The 16,926-nt window shown below is 41.1% G+C and overlaps 1 protein-coding gene across 1 annotated transcript in view; it reads left to right on the top strand.

Moving 5' to 3' along the window:
- The window catches only part of KDM4C (lysine demethylase 4C), a 324,567-nt gene that overhangs the window by 287,136 nt on the left and 20,505 nt on the right, over positions 1 to 16,926 (top strand). Inside the window, exon 19 of the mRNA XM_044272540.1 lies at positions 5,098 to 5,268. Within this exon, the coding sequence (XP_044128475.1) occupies positions 5,098 to 5,268 (171 nt within the window). The remainder of the gene's footprint in view (positions 1 to 5,097; positions 5,269 to 16,926) is intronic.

Genomic DNA, 16,926 nt, shown 5'->3' with positions numbered 1-16,926 from the left:
CGGATCCGCCAAAAAAATGGATGACGTTCCGTATGGCATCCTTTTTTTTTTTTTGAGGATCCATTGTAATAATGCCCTATCCTTGTCCGCAAACTAGAAAAAAATAGGACATGCACTATTTTTTGGGCGGCGCAACGGAACGGACATACTGATGCGGACAGCACACTGTGTGCTGTCCGCGTTTTTTGCGGACCTATTGAAATGATTAGGTCCGCATCCTATCCGCAAAAAAAACTAATTGGGCACGGAAACAAAATACGGTCGTGTGCATGAGTCCTTAATGTGGGTATTCCCTATCCAGCACGGCCGATCGCGTCGACAGGAGCTGGCAGGCGGCGGGTGCCGCCCCCTGGCCCGCAATTCGTCTGCACTCGAATGCCCGCGTCATTCTGAGGGAGGGACTTCTCCCCTATAACGAAGATACTCAGAAGACTATATCAATGAGACCAAATTCGCAGGAAGGCAGCTATATTTTTGTTTTTCCACCCTGCTAGTTCCTCCATTCTACAAATCTGCTGCACTCTCTCTATCTACATGCTCAAGGTGGGAGCATCCGGGCTCCTCCACATAAACGGAATTAAAAGTTTAGCTGACGTAAGGAAGTTGATGGCCAAATCCTTAGCCCCTGGGAAAAAAACTCCCTCAGGAAGGTATGCTCAGGTGTCATTAAAAAATTAATAACACACACAACATTAATGGCTGTAGGATTTCATATTGTTATGCCTTTTTGGGGGTCAGATTGGTTATTAGCCTAGGCAGCTGGGAGGGCAGAGTTGGACAATATGCTGTATCCCTGCCCAGCATTAAAGGGCATCTGCCAGCAGATTTGTACCTATGAAACTCGCTGACCTGTTACATGTGTGCTTGGCAGCTGAAGACATTTGTGTTGGTCCCATGTTCAAATGTGTCCTTATTGTTGAGAAAAATGAAGTTTTAATATATGCAAATGAGCCTCTAAGAGCAACGGGGGTGTTGCCGTTACATCTAGAGGGTCTACACTCTCTGCAACTGCCGTGCCTTCTACACTTTGGGCCAGGCAGGGAAAACATGACCACACCTAGCTCTGTTATTCAAAGTGCAGAGGATGTGGCAGTTGCAGAATGGGCAGACCCTCAAGCTGTAACAACAACACCCCCATTGCTCCTAGGGTCTAATTTGCATATATTAAAGGGGTTTTCTGAGATTTTGATACTGATGACCCATTTTCAGAATAGGTAATCAGTGTTTGATTCAACACCCAGGATCCCTGCTGATCATCTGTTTGAGAAGGCACCTGCATTCCTGTGAGCGCCGCATCCTTCTCGCAGCTTACCAAGCACATCGCTGTACATTGTATAGTGGCTGTGCGTGGTATCTCGCTCAGACTCATTTACTTATTTGGGGCTGAGCACAATACCAAGCACAGCCGCTATACAATTTACAGCGCTGTGCTTGGTAATCTGTGAGAAGGCCGCGGCGCTCACAGGAATGCAGGTGCCTTCTCAAACTGATCAGCAGGGATCCTGGGTGTTGGACCCTCTCTGATCAGATGCTGATTACTTATCCTGAGGATAGGTCATCAGTATCAAAATCTGGGAAAACCCCTTTAAAATTTAATTTTTTTCAGCAGTGTGGGCAGAGATGCCTTCTGCTGCCAAGCGCACATGCAACAGGTCAGCCATTGTCATATGTACAAATCTGCTGGCAGATGCTCTTCAGCTAGCAAATCAGGTATATATACTGTTAAAATTATTTTAAGAAATAAGCAGTATACAGGTAAAACTGAATAAAAAAATTAACTATCGTGCAAAAGTCCATTTATTTCAGTAATGCAAATCAAAAGGAATTGCATTAATGCAGCTTAAAATTAGACTTTTTTTTTGGAAAAGGTTCAATATTCTACTCCCCCCCCCCCCCCCCAAAAAAAAAAAACAGAATTCCAACTTCCAAACATGAACTCAGGAATGAGTAGCTCCGCCGTTATTGTTTAGCACTTCAAAAAAAAATTTCGCCATGCTTGATGCAAGCGTTTCCATGAGGTGAGTGGGAACATTTCTCCAAGTGGTGAAGACGGCCGCACGAAGGCCATCTACTGTCTGGAACCGTTGTCCATTTTTGTAAACTTCCCTTGCCATCCATCCCCAAAGGTTCTCAATTGGATTTAGATCAGGGGAACACACAGGATGGGCCAAAAGAGTGATGTTATTCTCCTGGAAGAAGTCCCTTGTCCTGCGGGCATCGTTGTCCTGTTGAAAAACCCAGTCGTTACCACACAGACGAGGACCCTCAGTCATGAGGAATGCTCTCTGCAACATCTGGACATAGCCAGCGGCTGTGTGACGCCCCTGCACTTCCTGAAGCTCCATTGTTCCACTGAAGGAAAAAGCAGCCACGACCATTATGGCGCCCCCTCCACTGTGGCGCATATAAAACATCTCAGGTGGCATCTGCTTGTCATGCCAGTAACGTTGGAAACCATCAGGACCATCATGGTTACATTTTTTTCTCATCAGAGAATAAAACTTTCTTCCACCTTTGAATGTCCCATGTTTGGTGCTCTCTTGCAAAGTCCAAACGAGCAGTTCTGTGGCGTTCAAGGAGACGAGGTCTTTGAAGACGTTTTTTGTTTTTGAAGCCCTTCAGTCTCCGATGCAGTCTGATGGTTATGGGGCTGCAGTCAGCACCAGTAAGGGCCTTAATTTGGGTCGAGGATCGTCCAGTGTCTTGACTGACAAGCCAGTTGGATCCTCCGGCTCAGTGTTAATGAAATTTTTGGGGGTCTTTCACTTGACTTTTTTGTTCCCAAACCCTCAGGATCATTTAAGAAATTCCAAATTACTGTCTTACTGCGTCCTACCTCAGCAGCGATGGCTCGCTGTGAGAGACCCTGCTTATGCAGTTCAACAACCCGACCACGTTCAAAAAGGGAGAGTTTTTTTGCCTTTGCCATCACAACGTGTGACTACCTGACAGAAAATGACAATGAATCCACATCTTTGCACAGATTTGGCCTTTTAAAGGCATGTGGTCCTAAAATTTGGATCAGCTGAAAAACAGCCTGTTTCAGTTTAATTGTTATTTTCAATTAATTGAATGCTCAAAAAATGTTTTGTCTCACCCTCATTTCTCCTTGTTGCATGTTGAAGCTCTACTTGGAACCTTGTTAAGATCCAACAATGTAAAATATAAGATTTTTTGCCATTTTTCAAGTGGTCTTAAACTTTTGATCAGGACTGTATATTAGTTCACCTTTTAAGTTGCATTACTGAAATAAATGAACTTTGCACGATATTCTAATTTTTTTGAGTTTCACCTGTAAATATTTTTTTTTTTTTTTTTTTTTTTTTTTTTTTAGCATTTTGTTACTAAAGCTGTGGTGCCTGGTTCCCTTAAAGGGATTCAGTCAGCAGGATTTTTGATATAGAGCTGTTCATATCATCCTATCAGTCTCACACATAATTAAAAATATACTAGTTTTACCCCCCACCTGTCCTTTCATTTTTGATAAAAATCGCTTTTATTAATATGCTAATTACCTTACTAATGTGCTCAAGGGGCTGTCCCTCCGGACGTTTGTGGCCAGCTGCGCCCCTTATTTCGTAGCCCAGCCTAAGTCCCCTTAGTGACCGCCGTAAAAATACGTATGGGTGGTCACTAAGGGGTTAAACCTTCAGCAGTACAAGTGCAGATGACAGGTGCAGTGTATGTGAATGGAGGAGACATCACATGTTGGTGATTACCCTGGTCACATGACCCTCCACCAGCAGCCATCTTATGGACAAGACCTCTGTGTGGACAGCAGAAAAGACTTAACAAATAAGGGAAAATACCTTATGACATATGTAAAATAGTGCAGAATTTAAACAAAGGCTATATTAGTAAGTGTCATATAATCCTCTTATAAATACATTGGTCAACAGTAACCAGAAAGTGTCCAACCCCTTTAAGTGTGGCAAAAGTGTCAAAGCTTTGTATAAATAGTAAGATGTGAGCTGTGATTATGATGGTTACTGCGGTTTCTTCCTCTTAGGTACATTATTGTTACTGTTATGACTTGTGTGTTCTTTCTCTTACATCTACCGTATTTGTCATTAAAATGGCACATCACATTCTTCTCTCAGGTCTGTTGAGCAACACTGAATAACTACCATCTTTCTGATCACAAGTGACATTTTAAATTTCTATACATGCTTTTTTTTTTTCTTTCCTTGACAGGAGTTTTTTTTTTCTCCAGGTTTTTGAGTAAATTAGAAAGTGTTCCTGTCAGTATGTCATCTTTCACATATCAAGCTTTTATATATAAAATCCTTTTTCTCTACACCTTTACTGACTAACTTCACACATAGTTACCCACACGGTGTGTATTGAATGTTGTAATACATAGAAATGCTGCCGCTATAAAACGGGTTACAATACATCTGTAGGGAAATTTGGCCCAAGTTTCCCGCTGTGTTGCTTCCTGTGCCATGTAGCACAAATCTTTTCACGCCAAATTCTGTTGTATTCTGTACAGAAAAAAAGGCAAAAAATAAAATAAAAATGTCTAGCTCTGGTGCTGAAAGATTTTGCTAATGTAACATGGGCTGTAGCTGTATTGAAAAATGTCTGGATTTTTGATGGAATGTCTAATGTGATGGTGTTAAGTTTTTGAAAAATTACTGGTTGCTTTTGTTAAAAGCCGCTTCAAATATATATTTTTTTTTTTTCGTGGTTTAATTTCAGGAATAGACGGCTGATAAACAATGATCTGTATGGAGATTAACACCCTCAGGAGCCATACATACATTGCTGCATGTAACTGCAGCACACACGAGCAGGCAATGATTGGGAATGAACAGTTAGTTCCTGATCATGGCTCTTTGGCCCTTAGACGTTGGAGTTTAAATCAAACAAGTCATTTGTTTTAATAGGGTTATCCTTTTCATTTGTCATCCCGCCAACATTGTAAGGCAGGTTCCAATGTACATATTTGTTACACCCTCTTGAACAAGGACTTCTTTTTGTCCGCTATACAAAAAAAAATTCCTGTTGTATGTTGTGCATAAAAAATCCTTTACACTATGACTGATGTATAATCATGTCCACAGTGACTAATTCTTATATATTGGTTTGTTCCAGAGACACAAATCAGCCAAGAAGAATATAAATATTGGACAGACTGTGATTGCGAAGCACAGAAATACCCGATACTACAGCTGCAAGGTTACAGAAATAACCTCCCAGACCTTCTATGAAGTAGAATTCGATGATGGATCTATCAGTAAGGACACATTCCCTGAGGATATTGTTGTAAGTAGATAAAAGCATTTTCAAATAAATAAATACTGTTAAACATCAGAGTCCTCAAATAATATCGAGATTTGCAAGAACGCGGCCAGAAATCTAGTATCGCTGTAAGCAGAGTCCCACATAGGCATACACGAGCGTGGATTTTTACTTCAGGGAATTACACCACCGTCAGACTCGTGACAAACCTTTGAGGAGAGCAAGGGATCAGTCATGTTAAAACCCAGCATGCCAGATCCATCAAAGGACAATCCAGCTACCTCCTAGACATCATGCGTAATGTGTATGGCCAGTTCTTAATTTGAAGTTGTTAGTTTGCTGACTAAACAAGTACATAAATAGGATCTGCCCATATGTGGTTATTATTTCCAGTCATATTTAATTGGTTATTTACATAATGACATATATTTTCAACAATAAATTCATAAAAGAAGGTCCAGGCAAGTGGATGAAATAAGATATGAAAAACATGCATGTGTGTGTGTGAATATATATATATATATAATCATAGAATTGCTAGAACTGTGGATTTGAACAGTTTCAAGAGTGAAAACAAGAACTTTCCACCTTATTTTCTTAGGCATTTTTTAAATAAACACCATTATGCTAATTTATTTAATAGAAGATTACTTTAATCAAGGTGTGTAATCACCATCTACACAATTATTCGAAAGGCTTAAGCCAGTATTATTGTACACTTATCATTTTCTCATCTGCTTGTTTTTCCTTGCATGTTTTCAGAGTATGTATTGTACTTTTCAGCTTTAAAGGGGTCGTCTTACTTCAGCAAATAGCATTTATTATGTATAGAAAGTTAATACAAGCCACTTCCTAATGTACTGTTAGTATCCATATTGCCTCCTTGGCTGGCTTAATTCATTATTCCCTCACATTATACACTGCTCATTTCCATGGTTACGACCAGCAATCCATCAGTGGTGACCGTGCTTGCACACTATAGAAAAAAGCACCAGCCTGTGTGAGCTCCCGAGGTCCAGCCACCAGAAAGGCCAGCACTTTTTCCTCCATAGAAAGCCATTGTTCCTGGGCAGCAGGTCACTGTTTAAACAGCAGAGTCTGCTGCACAGAAATGATGCACCTTTTACACATGCCAGTTATCGGGAACAAGCTTTATAAGTGCCCATCCCTGGTAATCAGTTGGAGGGCCTCACTGCCCAACCCTGTAATAGGGCAGAGTGCTTATACAGCACTTGGTATTCCATACCTCACAATTGTCCCTGTCCACCATTTATCTGTATAATTAGTGCAATGCAGGAAGTTGGCGTATCACAATGAGCATATGGCTTCATTCACTGGGCCCTGGCATGGTGAGCAAACCACTCAACCATCAGGTGTTTAACCCCCTTTTCTACTCCCCAAGGAAGAGGGCATTAGCCCTTCCTTTGACCCAAATTATGGAATGTGAATGTTAATTCATTCACTTCCCTTTAAACTATTAGAGCACAAGGTACTGTAATCCCCTTTTCTATCTTCCAAGAAGGGAAAGGGGGGCATTAACCCTTCTATTACCGGAGACAACCAAGGAATCAATGGTTAACCACCTCTATTACTATAAATTAACAAGGGAGCAAATGTTGGAGGTTGTCCGAATACAAACATATGTAATCACAGGGTACAACCTGTTATAAAACGTAGCCTTTAATATAATTTACATATAAAATAACAAACTCCCACTGACAAACATAGAAAAAGAACAAAAAAAAGGAAAGAAGATGTCACCATGACAACATTACTCTAATAGTACAAGTGTGGCATACACATTACATACAAGCAGGTAGTACCTTTGGCACAGATCTTTGAAATTCATGGCCGGAAGTTACTGTTTTCTTCTCCTCAGTGACGTACTGGGTCCCTTGCAGGCAAGCAAAGCTTCCTGTTCTGCTGCTCAGGGAGCCCGGTGATGTCACTGGCAGCAAATGAATCGAGGTGAATATTGATGAGGGGGCGGAGTTACAGCGGCTGGCCGACATCCCGCTAAGCCCCACCCTTAACCCGCTCGGCCCCGCCCCTCCAGTCCGGTGAGCTTCAGAATGAATTGAGGTGAATATTAATGAGGGGGCGGAGTTACAGCTGAGCAGAGAGATAGCTGTAACCACCTGATGCTGCGCTGCCCCAGGACCCACAGGGCACTGCAGCCGGAAGTCAGGTAAAGATAAACAGATATATAAACAATGAGTGGGGGACCGTTGGAGCCTCATAGAAGTGGCAAAAATAGCTGAAAATGTATGGAGGCCTTTACTTAGATGTACATTGTGAGTAAACGTGTTTTTTTTTTGTTTTTTGTTTTTTATTATAAACATTTGGTCCCGGACAACTCCTTTAAGGGTCTGATCTGAGGTCTGTGAAAAATATAGTTTTTTCCTGATTTTCCATCTCTAAAACCTAGGTGTGTAAATGTGGTAAATGTTTAATACAGAGCTTTAGTCTAGAATAAATGGTTCAAATTTACCAGAATTCAAATTGTTGCAGTGATATTTGATCTGCAATTACACGTGTTGCAAAAAACATATGTAGTGCATTGGAAACTATATGTAGGAATTCCTTTGTTCTGTAATCCCCACGTTTAACCTTGAATTTGGTTTTGTGTTCATTGACTCTAATGTGGAGCAGGTGAATATTTATCGGGTGTGTGAAAAAACCTTGAAACTAATTTTAAGCTTAGTGAGTTTTCAGCACATTTGCGGCACAGATGGTAGGGTGCTCTAATTGTTACTTAATTGCATATGACAATCTGAATTAAGGAACTATAGGTTCAAGGCAATATTTAGGACACCTGTTTTATTTTGTATGTTATGATCTTAACATTGTTAATTTTTTACAAACACTAAACATAACTGTTTTAACTATGTTGTAATAAGTATACAACTGTAATTAAAACCTCTATTAAAGGGGCCCAAATGCTGCATAGAACAAATACCGTCTAATGCCTAAAATTCCTTTCTTAACCATTCCCCATAATTGACTCCTATAAGAGAAATCATATAGATTTGATTATTGATGTATTCGGCCATGGAATGTAGTGAAATGGGCCTGTTTTGAAACACATGGTTTTACTTTCAAGTAATCTGTTAAGCACAAGCTATTACCAGCAGCATAAGGCCATGTTCACATCTCTGGTGAATGTTTCCAGCATGCTGCTCAGGCAGGAAACAGCCTGCCAGAGTTCACCGTATCCAGCATTGCTGGACTTAACAGATCACCGCTGTATCCCTATTGACTATTATGGGACCTATTATGGGATAAAGTTAAAATCATAGTCGCATAGTAAAGAGGCATGGTGAAAAGGAAATATGGTGCACTCTACTAGGCAGTTTTGCATGCTAAGACCATTTGTCCCTTCACCCATGACCGCACCATAGAGAGAGATGGATCCGCCCCCACAATTGGACAGGAAGCCCCAGAGCATTTAAAAAGGACACCCGCTTCCTTCCTCAGTGTGGTTTCCTGTCCTCTGGACAGAGGAGCCTGGAGCATGCAGCCTCCTGGGCTGTGATACAAGGAACACCTTATGAAGGATTGAACTTAGGCTATACAGCAAATATTTGTCATGTGGTTGGTATGATTTTGTTGGTGCATTTAGCATGATTGATACAGTTGAATCTTTGATATGACATGTTCAGGGCCTAGTTGACTGCCTCATGGCTTCAGAGCCTAGTTGACGGCCTCATGGCTTCAGAGCCTAGTTGACGGCCTCATGGCTTCAGAGCCTAGTTGACGGCCTCATGGCTTCAGAGCCTAGTTGACGCCTCATGGCTTCAGAGCCTAGTTGACGCCTCATGGCTTCAGAGCCTAGTTGGCGGCCTCATGGCTTCAGAGCCTAGTTGGCGGCCTCATGGCTTCAGAGCCTGGTTGACGGCCTCATGGCTTCAGAGCCTGGTTGACGGCCTCTTGGCTTTGGGGCCTGGTTGTTTGATGGCTTTAGGGTCTGGGTGGCTGCCTATTGGCTTCATGGACTGGATGACTGGCTTCAGTCCTCCCTGGATGAATACCAATGCCTGTCTGGATAACACATCTGTGCATGCTTGACTGTATGCCTGTGCGTCTATGCCTGTCTGTCTTTGTATCTATGCCTGCTTGGTTAAACGCCTGGTCTGCTGAACGCCTGTGCACGGTTCAATACCTGTGTGTCCATGCCTGGTCGGCTGGCTGCTTTTGAGTCTATGCCTGGCCTGCTGGCTGCTTTTGAGTCTATGCCTGGCCTGCTGGCTGCTTTTGAGTCTATGCCTGGCCTGCTGGCTGCCTACCCCTTTGGGTCCATACCTAAAAAATGATAGCTGCCTAGGAGTCTGGGACTTTCTGGCTGACTGCCCTGAGCCTGTGATATAAAAAGGCATGGCCTCATAAACCTATGAAGCTGATTGCTTCTGTGTTCATGCTTGCTGGGAAGTCTGCTCTTGCAGTTTGCATTGTAGCTGTCTGCTTCTGCTGCTGGGATTATCTAGTGCACTTGTGTTTGATTGGCTGCTTACTTTACACTGCGGCCGGGTCTTTATGGCTGACTGCTTCTGCCGTCGTGTCTGCATGGTTGGCGGCTTCGATCTCCTTGTCTGCATGGCTGATGGCTTTTGCATCCGTATCTGTGGATGACTGTGCTGGGCTCTTAGTGGGTGTCTGTGACTGGCTGTGCCTGAGGTGCCACCATGTCTTGGTGGTGGTCTACCTTGGTGGCTATGCCTGCACGGTGGACTAATTCTGTGGCTATGCCCGGTTGACAATTTGTAGTTTAATGGTCTGCAATAAGCATAGCACACCAACAAAACCCTATAAAACGCCAAGTGGGGACTGAGAAGATGGGCTGGACCAGATGGTTTGTATAGCCTACAGGAAGTAGGGCGTACCAGCAGAGCCCTATAAGTCTCCTGGTTGGGAGTGAAGATATGGGCTGGACCATGTTGTTTGGACGGCCTACAGGACATATGGCGTAACAACTAAGCGCTATATGTCTCCTGGTTGGGAATAAGAGGATGGGCTGGTCCATTTAGTCTGGATGGGCTACAGGAGATATGGCTCACCAGCAAAAGCCTATAAATACTTGCCACCGATCTAGACCTGCCCAGGGAGTCCCTGGAGGGTCGTTGGTTATCTGCTGGGGTCCTTCGTGCAGTAGTTTCAGGCGGTGGGGACCCTAGGAGGTATGAAGGGTTCAGGGGGCTCTTTGGACCTCTTGCAGCAGATCCTTGAGCTCATCCAGAAAAGGGATAGATGCCACGGTAGGGTTCCATCATGGATGCCAGATTGTGAGCAGTGGATTTTGGATCAAAACATCTCTTCTTTCAAACGTCTCGCAATATAATCTGCATCAAAGGAATTGTTGTGCAGAAATCATCCTCAGTTTGGATCATTGTGTGTCCAGATAAGTACTTCTCTAAAGATGTTTTGTTAATTCTGTTATGATTATTTTTAACACTTGATGAGAAACCCATATGAGAATTTGCTGTGTTTAAAGTATGTCTAGTATCGAAACTTCCTAGGTTTTAGGATGTGTATTGTTCCGACTTTTTTTTTGTTCCGATGTCTTGTTAGCCTTTGGGTTCCCTATGCTTCCTTCTGGGTATTCTTAGCTTACTTTTCAAGTACTGTCCCTCTTGAGGGCTGGTTTTTAACTTTGGTATTCGGTCTCTCTATGGTGCTGTCATGGGTAAAGGGAAAAATCATAATTACACTTAAAAGTAATTGGATTTTCCAGAACCCATGACAGCACCCCTGTAATTTCCTCACTGGTGCTTATGGTTGATGAGAATTGTTTCGGTCTGTAAAATAACAAGAAAAAAAAGAGGAAGGAAGAATGAAGTTATAGGAATTCTATTTTGTACGACTTCTACTGATCTACTCTGGAATCAACACTGAGGCAGATGTTGGGTCTTTAAGGCTGGCGCTTGCTCCAGAGCGGAGTGAGCTCCATAGCCACTGGGTGCCTGCCATTTCATACAGCAGACAGACGGCTAATGTCCGCAATCAATGGTAATACTAAATTCTGAAGTTAAACCCCTCAGATGCTGTGGTCAAATGTGGCGTCTGAGAGAACTAAAAGCTGGAAGCGCCCTCTCCCTTTTGCGGAGATCAGGGAAGGTGTTCATTCATAGTAATGAGTCTGAGCCTATACTAGGCTTCCAGGCTCATAACTTGTATATTACAGTGCAGGCCAGTAGGTGACAGTACTGAACTGTAATATGGTGGTACTGTGGTTTCTGTAAAGAATAGAGCAAATCCCATTATTCTATACAAATTGCAATCTGATTAGTGCAAGTTGGGGTCCAGTTGGGGACCTAACAAGAAGTAAAAGTAAGGTTTTGAAAAATATAAAGAAATAAAAATCCAAATCACCCCCCTTTCCCAAAAATAAACAATTAAAGAAAATAACATCATGGGCATCACCGTATGCGAAAACATCCGTACTATTAAAATATAAAAATAAAATAAAAAGTTATCAAAATGTAATACACACCCCAAAATGGTATTAACAAAAACTACAGATCGTTCCGCCAAAAAATGAGCCCTCACATATCCCCGTAGACAAAACTATAACAATGTTATGGGGAACAGAATACGGCAATGACTAAAAAAAATTTCAAAAGTTTTTTATTTTTATAAAGCAAGAAAAACTATACATATGTGGTATCGCCATCATCGTTCTGACCTGGAGAATGAAGAGCACAAGTCAGTTTTACCACATAGTTAATGCTTGTAATGCTGTAGTTAATTTCTTTCAAATTCCATCCCATTTGGAGTTTTTTTTGTCCTGCTTTCCACTACATTGTATGCAATATTAAATGGTTGCATTAGAAAATACAACTTGTCCCGCAAAAAACAAGCTCTCATACGGCTATGTGAACAGAAAAATAAAAAAAAGTTATGGCTCCGGGAAGGCAGAGACCAAAAAACTAAAATGGAAAATCACAGCATCAGGAAGGGGTTAAAGGCAGTGTATCATCAAAAAATTACATTATTTAAACTACATTTTTAACGAAAACGTATTGTTAAAAAAAAATGTTGCAGGTGTATTTTATTATTCACATGTCACTATTAGGGATGAGCGAATCAACTTCAGATGACACATCCAACGTCTATTCTCATAAAACTTTGTTCTAATACTGTACCGAGCAGGAGCTCCATACAGTATTATAATGTATTGGCTCCGAAGAGCCAAAGTTATTGTTTCGCGAAGTCTCGCGAGACTCTGCGCAATAACTTTATAAATTAATTAATTTAATAAATGTAATAAATTAACTGTGGTTCGGTTCCAAGTGGTATTGGACCGAAGTTTTATGCGAATCGACTTCGGATGTTTCATCCGAAGTCGATTCGCTCATCCCTAGTTCTGATCTTTAGTCTCAGTGCTTTAACAATTGTCTTTTATGCCTTTTTAGATGTAACACAGCAAGCCATGATGGGTTAAAAGCTACCCATACGTTTAACATTTTTTATAAAAAAAATAGTTGAATTAATTATTTAGCAAAAATATGATTCCGAGTTGAAATGTTCCATTATACTGTGCTCCCGGTGAATGTGTACGGTGACAGGCAATTAACCATTTTTTTTTTTGTTTTATGTTTTGCTTCTTGACAATTGATTACCTTACACCTTTTTTTTTAAAAGACACAAGATAAATTAAGTTGATGGCTGTCGAGGACAGAATTCCAGGCTGTGTCACATACTGTATTTCCATTTGTAGAGATTGTACAGTACTGTAATATGATGTGTGCTTGCATACTAGATATCTGGATTTCTGTAGGCTTGTTAATATTATTATGAGCTATTAACATCATATCAATTGACATGCATGAATGAAATTGTGTGTCCAGTATGCATTTAAAAAAAAAGTATAATTCTATAGATTTATTGCATGACAAAAAAACTGAGAAAAATTTGAAATTTACCCATGTCATATCTGAGGCACCTCTATGCCCAGAATAGAATAATATTCAGCTATAGTTGCACATATGAAATAGCAAGTCTTAAGTGCATCTAGGGCAAAAAAGGCATAATGGAAGCTACAAAGCTTTTCCAAACAGGAGAAAATAGCTATATCTATAGACATTATGGCCAAATAGGAAATCTATGGGTCTGAGTTGTCAGACCCCCACCAGACATAGCTTGTGGAAATGCTAAAAGAGTCAGGTTGGAAAACCCCTTTGACTATTCATGTAACATAGAAACATAGAATGTGTCGGCAGATAAGAACCACTTGGCCCATCTAGTCTGCCCAATATACTGAATACTATGGATAGCCCCTGGCCCTATCTTATATGAAGGCTGGCCTTATGCCTATCACATGCATGCTTAAACTCCTTCACTGTATTTGCAGCTACCACTTCTGCAGGTAAGCTATTCCATGCATCCACTACTCTCTCAGTAAAGTAATACTTCCTGATATTACTTTTAAACCTTTGCCCCTCTAATTTAAAACTGTGTCCTCTTGTAGCAGTTTTTCTTCTTTTAAATATTCTCTCCTCTTTTACCTTGTTGATTCCCTTTATGAATTTAAAAGTTTCTATCATATCCCCTCTGTCTCGTCTTTATTCCAAGCTATACGTGTTAAGGTCCTTTAACCTTTCCTGGTAAGTTTTATCCTGCAATCCATGTACCAGTTTAGTAGCTCTTCTCTGAACTCTCTCCAAAGTATCAATATCCTTCTGGAGATATGGTCTCCAGTACTGTGCACAATACTCCAAATGAGGTCTCACTAGTGCTCTGTAGAGCGGCATGAGCACCTCCCTCTTTCTACTGGTAATGCCTCTCCCTATACACCCAAGAATTCTGCTAGCATTTCCTGCTGCTCTATGGCATTGTCTGCCTACCTTTAAGTCTTCTGAAATAATGACCCCCTAAATCCCTTTCCTCAGATACTGAGGTTAGGACACCATCACTGATTTTATATTCTGCTCTTGGGTTTTTACACCCCAGGTGCATTATCTTGCACTTATCAACATTAAATTTTAGTTGCTAGATTTTTGACCATTCCTCTAGTTTTCCTAAATCTTTTGGTGTATCCCTCCAGGAACATCAACCCTATTACAAATGTATGGCTTCAGGCTTTAAGCACTTGCCATCTTGTGCTCTGTTTCCAATCTGACCTATTACAACGTGTTTTTTTTTCTGCTTGATGTTCTTGACATACTGTTCAAGACAAGGCACATCATATTTTCTTTACATATCAGACAAATTGATCCCACTCAATAGTAACCAAAGACTGAGGCTAGATAAGCTGCATGAATGTACCTTTATAATGCATTGCACCTACAGCATACAATACTTTGCAAAAGTATTCACCCACTTAGTGTTTTTCCTGCTTTGCTGCATTACAACCTGTAATGAAAATGGATCTTTGAAAGGTTTGTATCATTTAATTTATACAACGTGCTTCTATTTTGAGGGTTTTCTTCTTCTTCTTCTTCTTCTTCTTCTTCTTCTCCCCCCCCCCCCCCCCATCCCTTTACCATGACACAAACAAGAGACATGCCCCAAGAGACTTGCATCTGTACTTGTAGCAAAAGGTGGCTCCACAAAGTATTGACTTTCAGGGAATGAATACTGATGCACATTCTCAGTTTTTTTTAGTCTTAACTATTATCTTGGCGCATCTAGATTCTTGGATTTTGCCCATTCTTCCAGGCAAAACCACTCCAACTCCTTCAAGATTAATCATGTGTACAGCAGTCTTCAAGTTATGCCACAGATTCTCAATTGGATTGAGGTCTGGGATTTGACTAGTACAATCCAGGACATTTATTGTTCCCTTAAAACATCCTGGTAGCTTTAGCAGTAGTAGTATGTGTAGTATCATTGTCCTGCAGGAGGGTGGACCTCCGTCCCAGTAAAACAGTGTATCTTCAAAATTTGTCCTGTACTTACGGTCATCCATCTTTTCTTCATTCCTGACCAGTTTTCCAGTCCCTGCCGATGAAAACATTCCCACAGCATGACACTGTCACCATCATGCTTCACAATGGAAATGATGTTTCTTAGGTGACACTCTTCAGGGGACATTATTAAGACTTGCGTATTACATCTTTTAATAATTGTGGCACATCTGTGTGTCAAAATGGAAGTTTCCTGAGGTAGATTATAATAAATGACCTGGGCTGGCTACAACTTCCATCTCCCCTATGGATCTAGAGTTCCTTCATTGTAATCATTGGTGTCTTTGTTGAATCCCTAATTAATGCTCTACTGGCCCATTCTGTGAGTTTTCATTGGCTGCCTTCTCTTGTCAGGTATTATTTCCATTTGGTGGGGTGTTCAGAAGAACAGGTGTATTTAGACTCGTATCATGTGACAGTTCAGGGGGACCCTTTTCAACTAATTATGTGACTGTAAGTTAGTTGGTTGGACCAGACCTTATTTAGGGGTTTCATATAAATGTGGGTTAATACATATGCACTTACAGCGTTTAGGTTTTTATTTATTAACCCTTTGAGCCCTGGAGGTTTCTTCCATTTTTGCTTTTTTATTTTTCATTCCAGAGTCTTAACTTTATTTTTCCGTTCAAATTGCCATATTAGGGCTTGTTTTTTGTGGAATTTAATATTGCATACAATGTAGGGGCGAGCTGGAAAAAAATTCCAAATGGGGATAAATTAGAAACAAAACCGTAATTCCGCAAGTTCACTATGCAGTAAAATTGACCTCTTACTTTCATTCTCCGTGTTAGGACAATTACAACGATACCTCATATGTATAGTTTTTCTTGTGTTTTAATACTGGGGAAAAAAATAATATTGAAAAAAAATATTTTTGTCACCATAGTCTGACTCCTGTAACTTTTATGTAGTTATGTGTACGAAGCTGTTTGAGGGCTCATTTTTTGCAGGGTGATCCATACTTCTCATTGATACTATTTTGAGGTGTGTATGACTTTTTGATCACTTTTTATTTAATTTTATGTGGGAGGTGAAGCAACCAAAAAAAACAGTATGTCACAAATAAAATCTAAATTAAAATCCATTTTGATTCCAGGTTGTAATACAACAAAACTGGAAAACCACCAAAGGGGAGGGGAAATACTTTCACAAGGGAATGTATATTGCAAAATATTTTTTTTCCAATGGAAAATAAAAATTGACTGTTTGGTTTTAAGGGGTGTTCCAATATTAGACATTTATGACATCCATATAATATGCTATAATTGTCTGATAGATGCCGGTTCCATCTCTTGTACCTGCATCTCTAGAATGGGCTCCCCAACACATCTGGTAAGGTGCCTGCCAGCCACTGCATCCCAGTGAAGAGTCAATGGAGAGACTCTATTTTTTGATAAAGGGCTTTTGTCATGAAAGAACGAGGCAAGTTGGCTATTTTTCTAGTTAAAGGGGTTCTGCAGTTTGTTTTAACTGATGATCTATACTCTGCATAGATCATCAGCATCTGACCGGCTGAGGTCCGATACCCTGGACCCCGACAATCAGCTGTTTGAGAAGGCAGCGGCGCTCCAGCAGCGCCGCGGCCTTCTCACTGTTTACCGCTGGCCCAGTGACGTCACGACTAGTATCACTGGCCTGGGCAGGGCTAAGCTGTGTTCACTTGAATGGAGCTTTAACCCGCCCAGGCCAGTTGATACTAGTAGTGACGTCACTGGGCCAGCGGTAAACAGTGAGAAGGCCGCTGCGCTGCTGCCTTCTCAAACAGCTGATCGTGCAGTGC

This window comes from Bufo gargarizans, chromosome 1, assembly GCF_014858855.1.
Source record: "Bufo gargarizans isolate SCDJY-AF-19 chromosome 1, ASM1485885v1, whole genome shotgun sequence".
Classification (NCBI taxonomy): domain Eukaryota; kingdom Metazoa; phylum Chordata; class Amphibia; order Anura; family Bufonidae; genus Bufo; species Bufo gargarizans.
The sequence above is the reverse complement of the archived record's forward strand: the minus strand, read 5'-3'. Positions and strand labels throughout refer to the sequence as shown.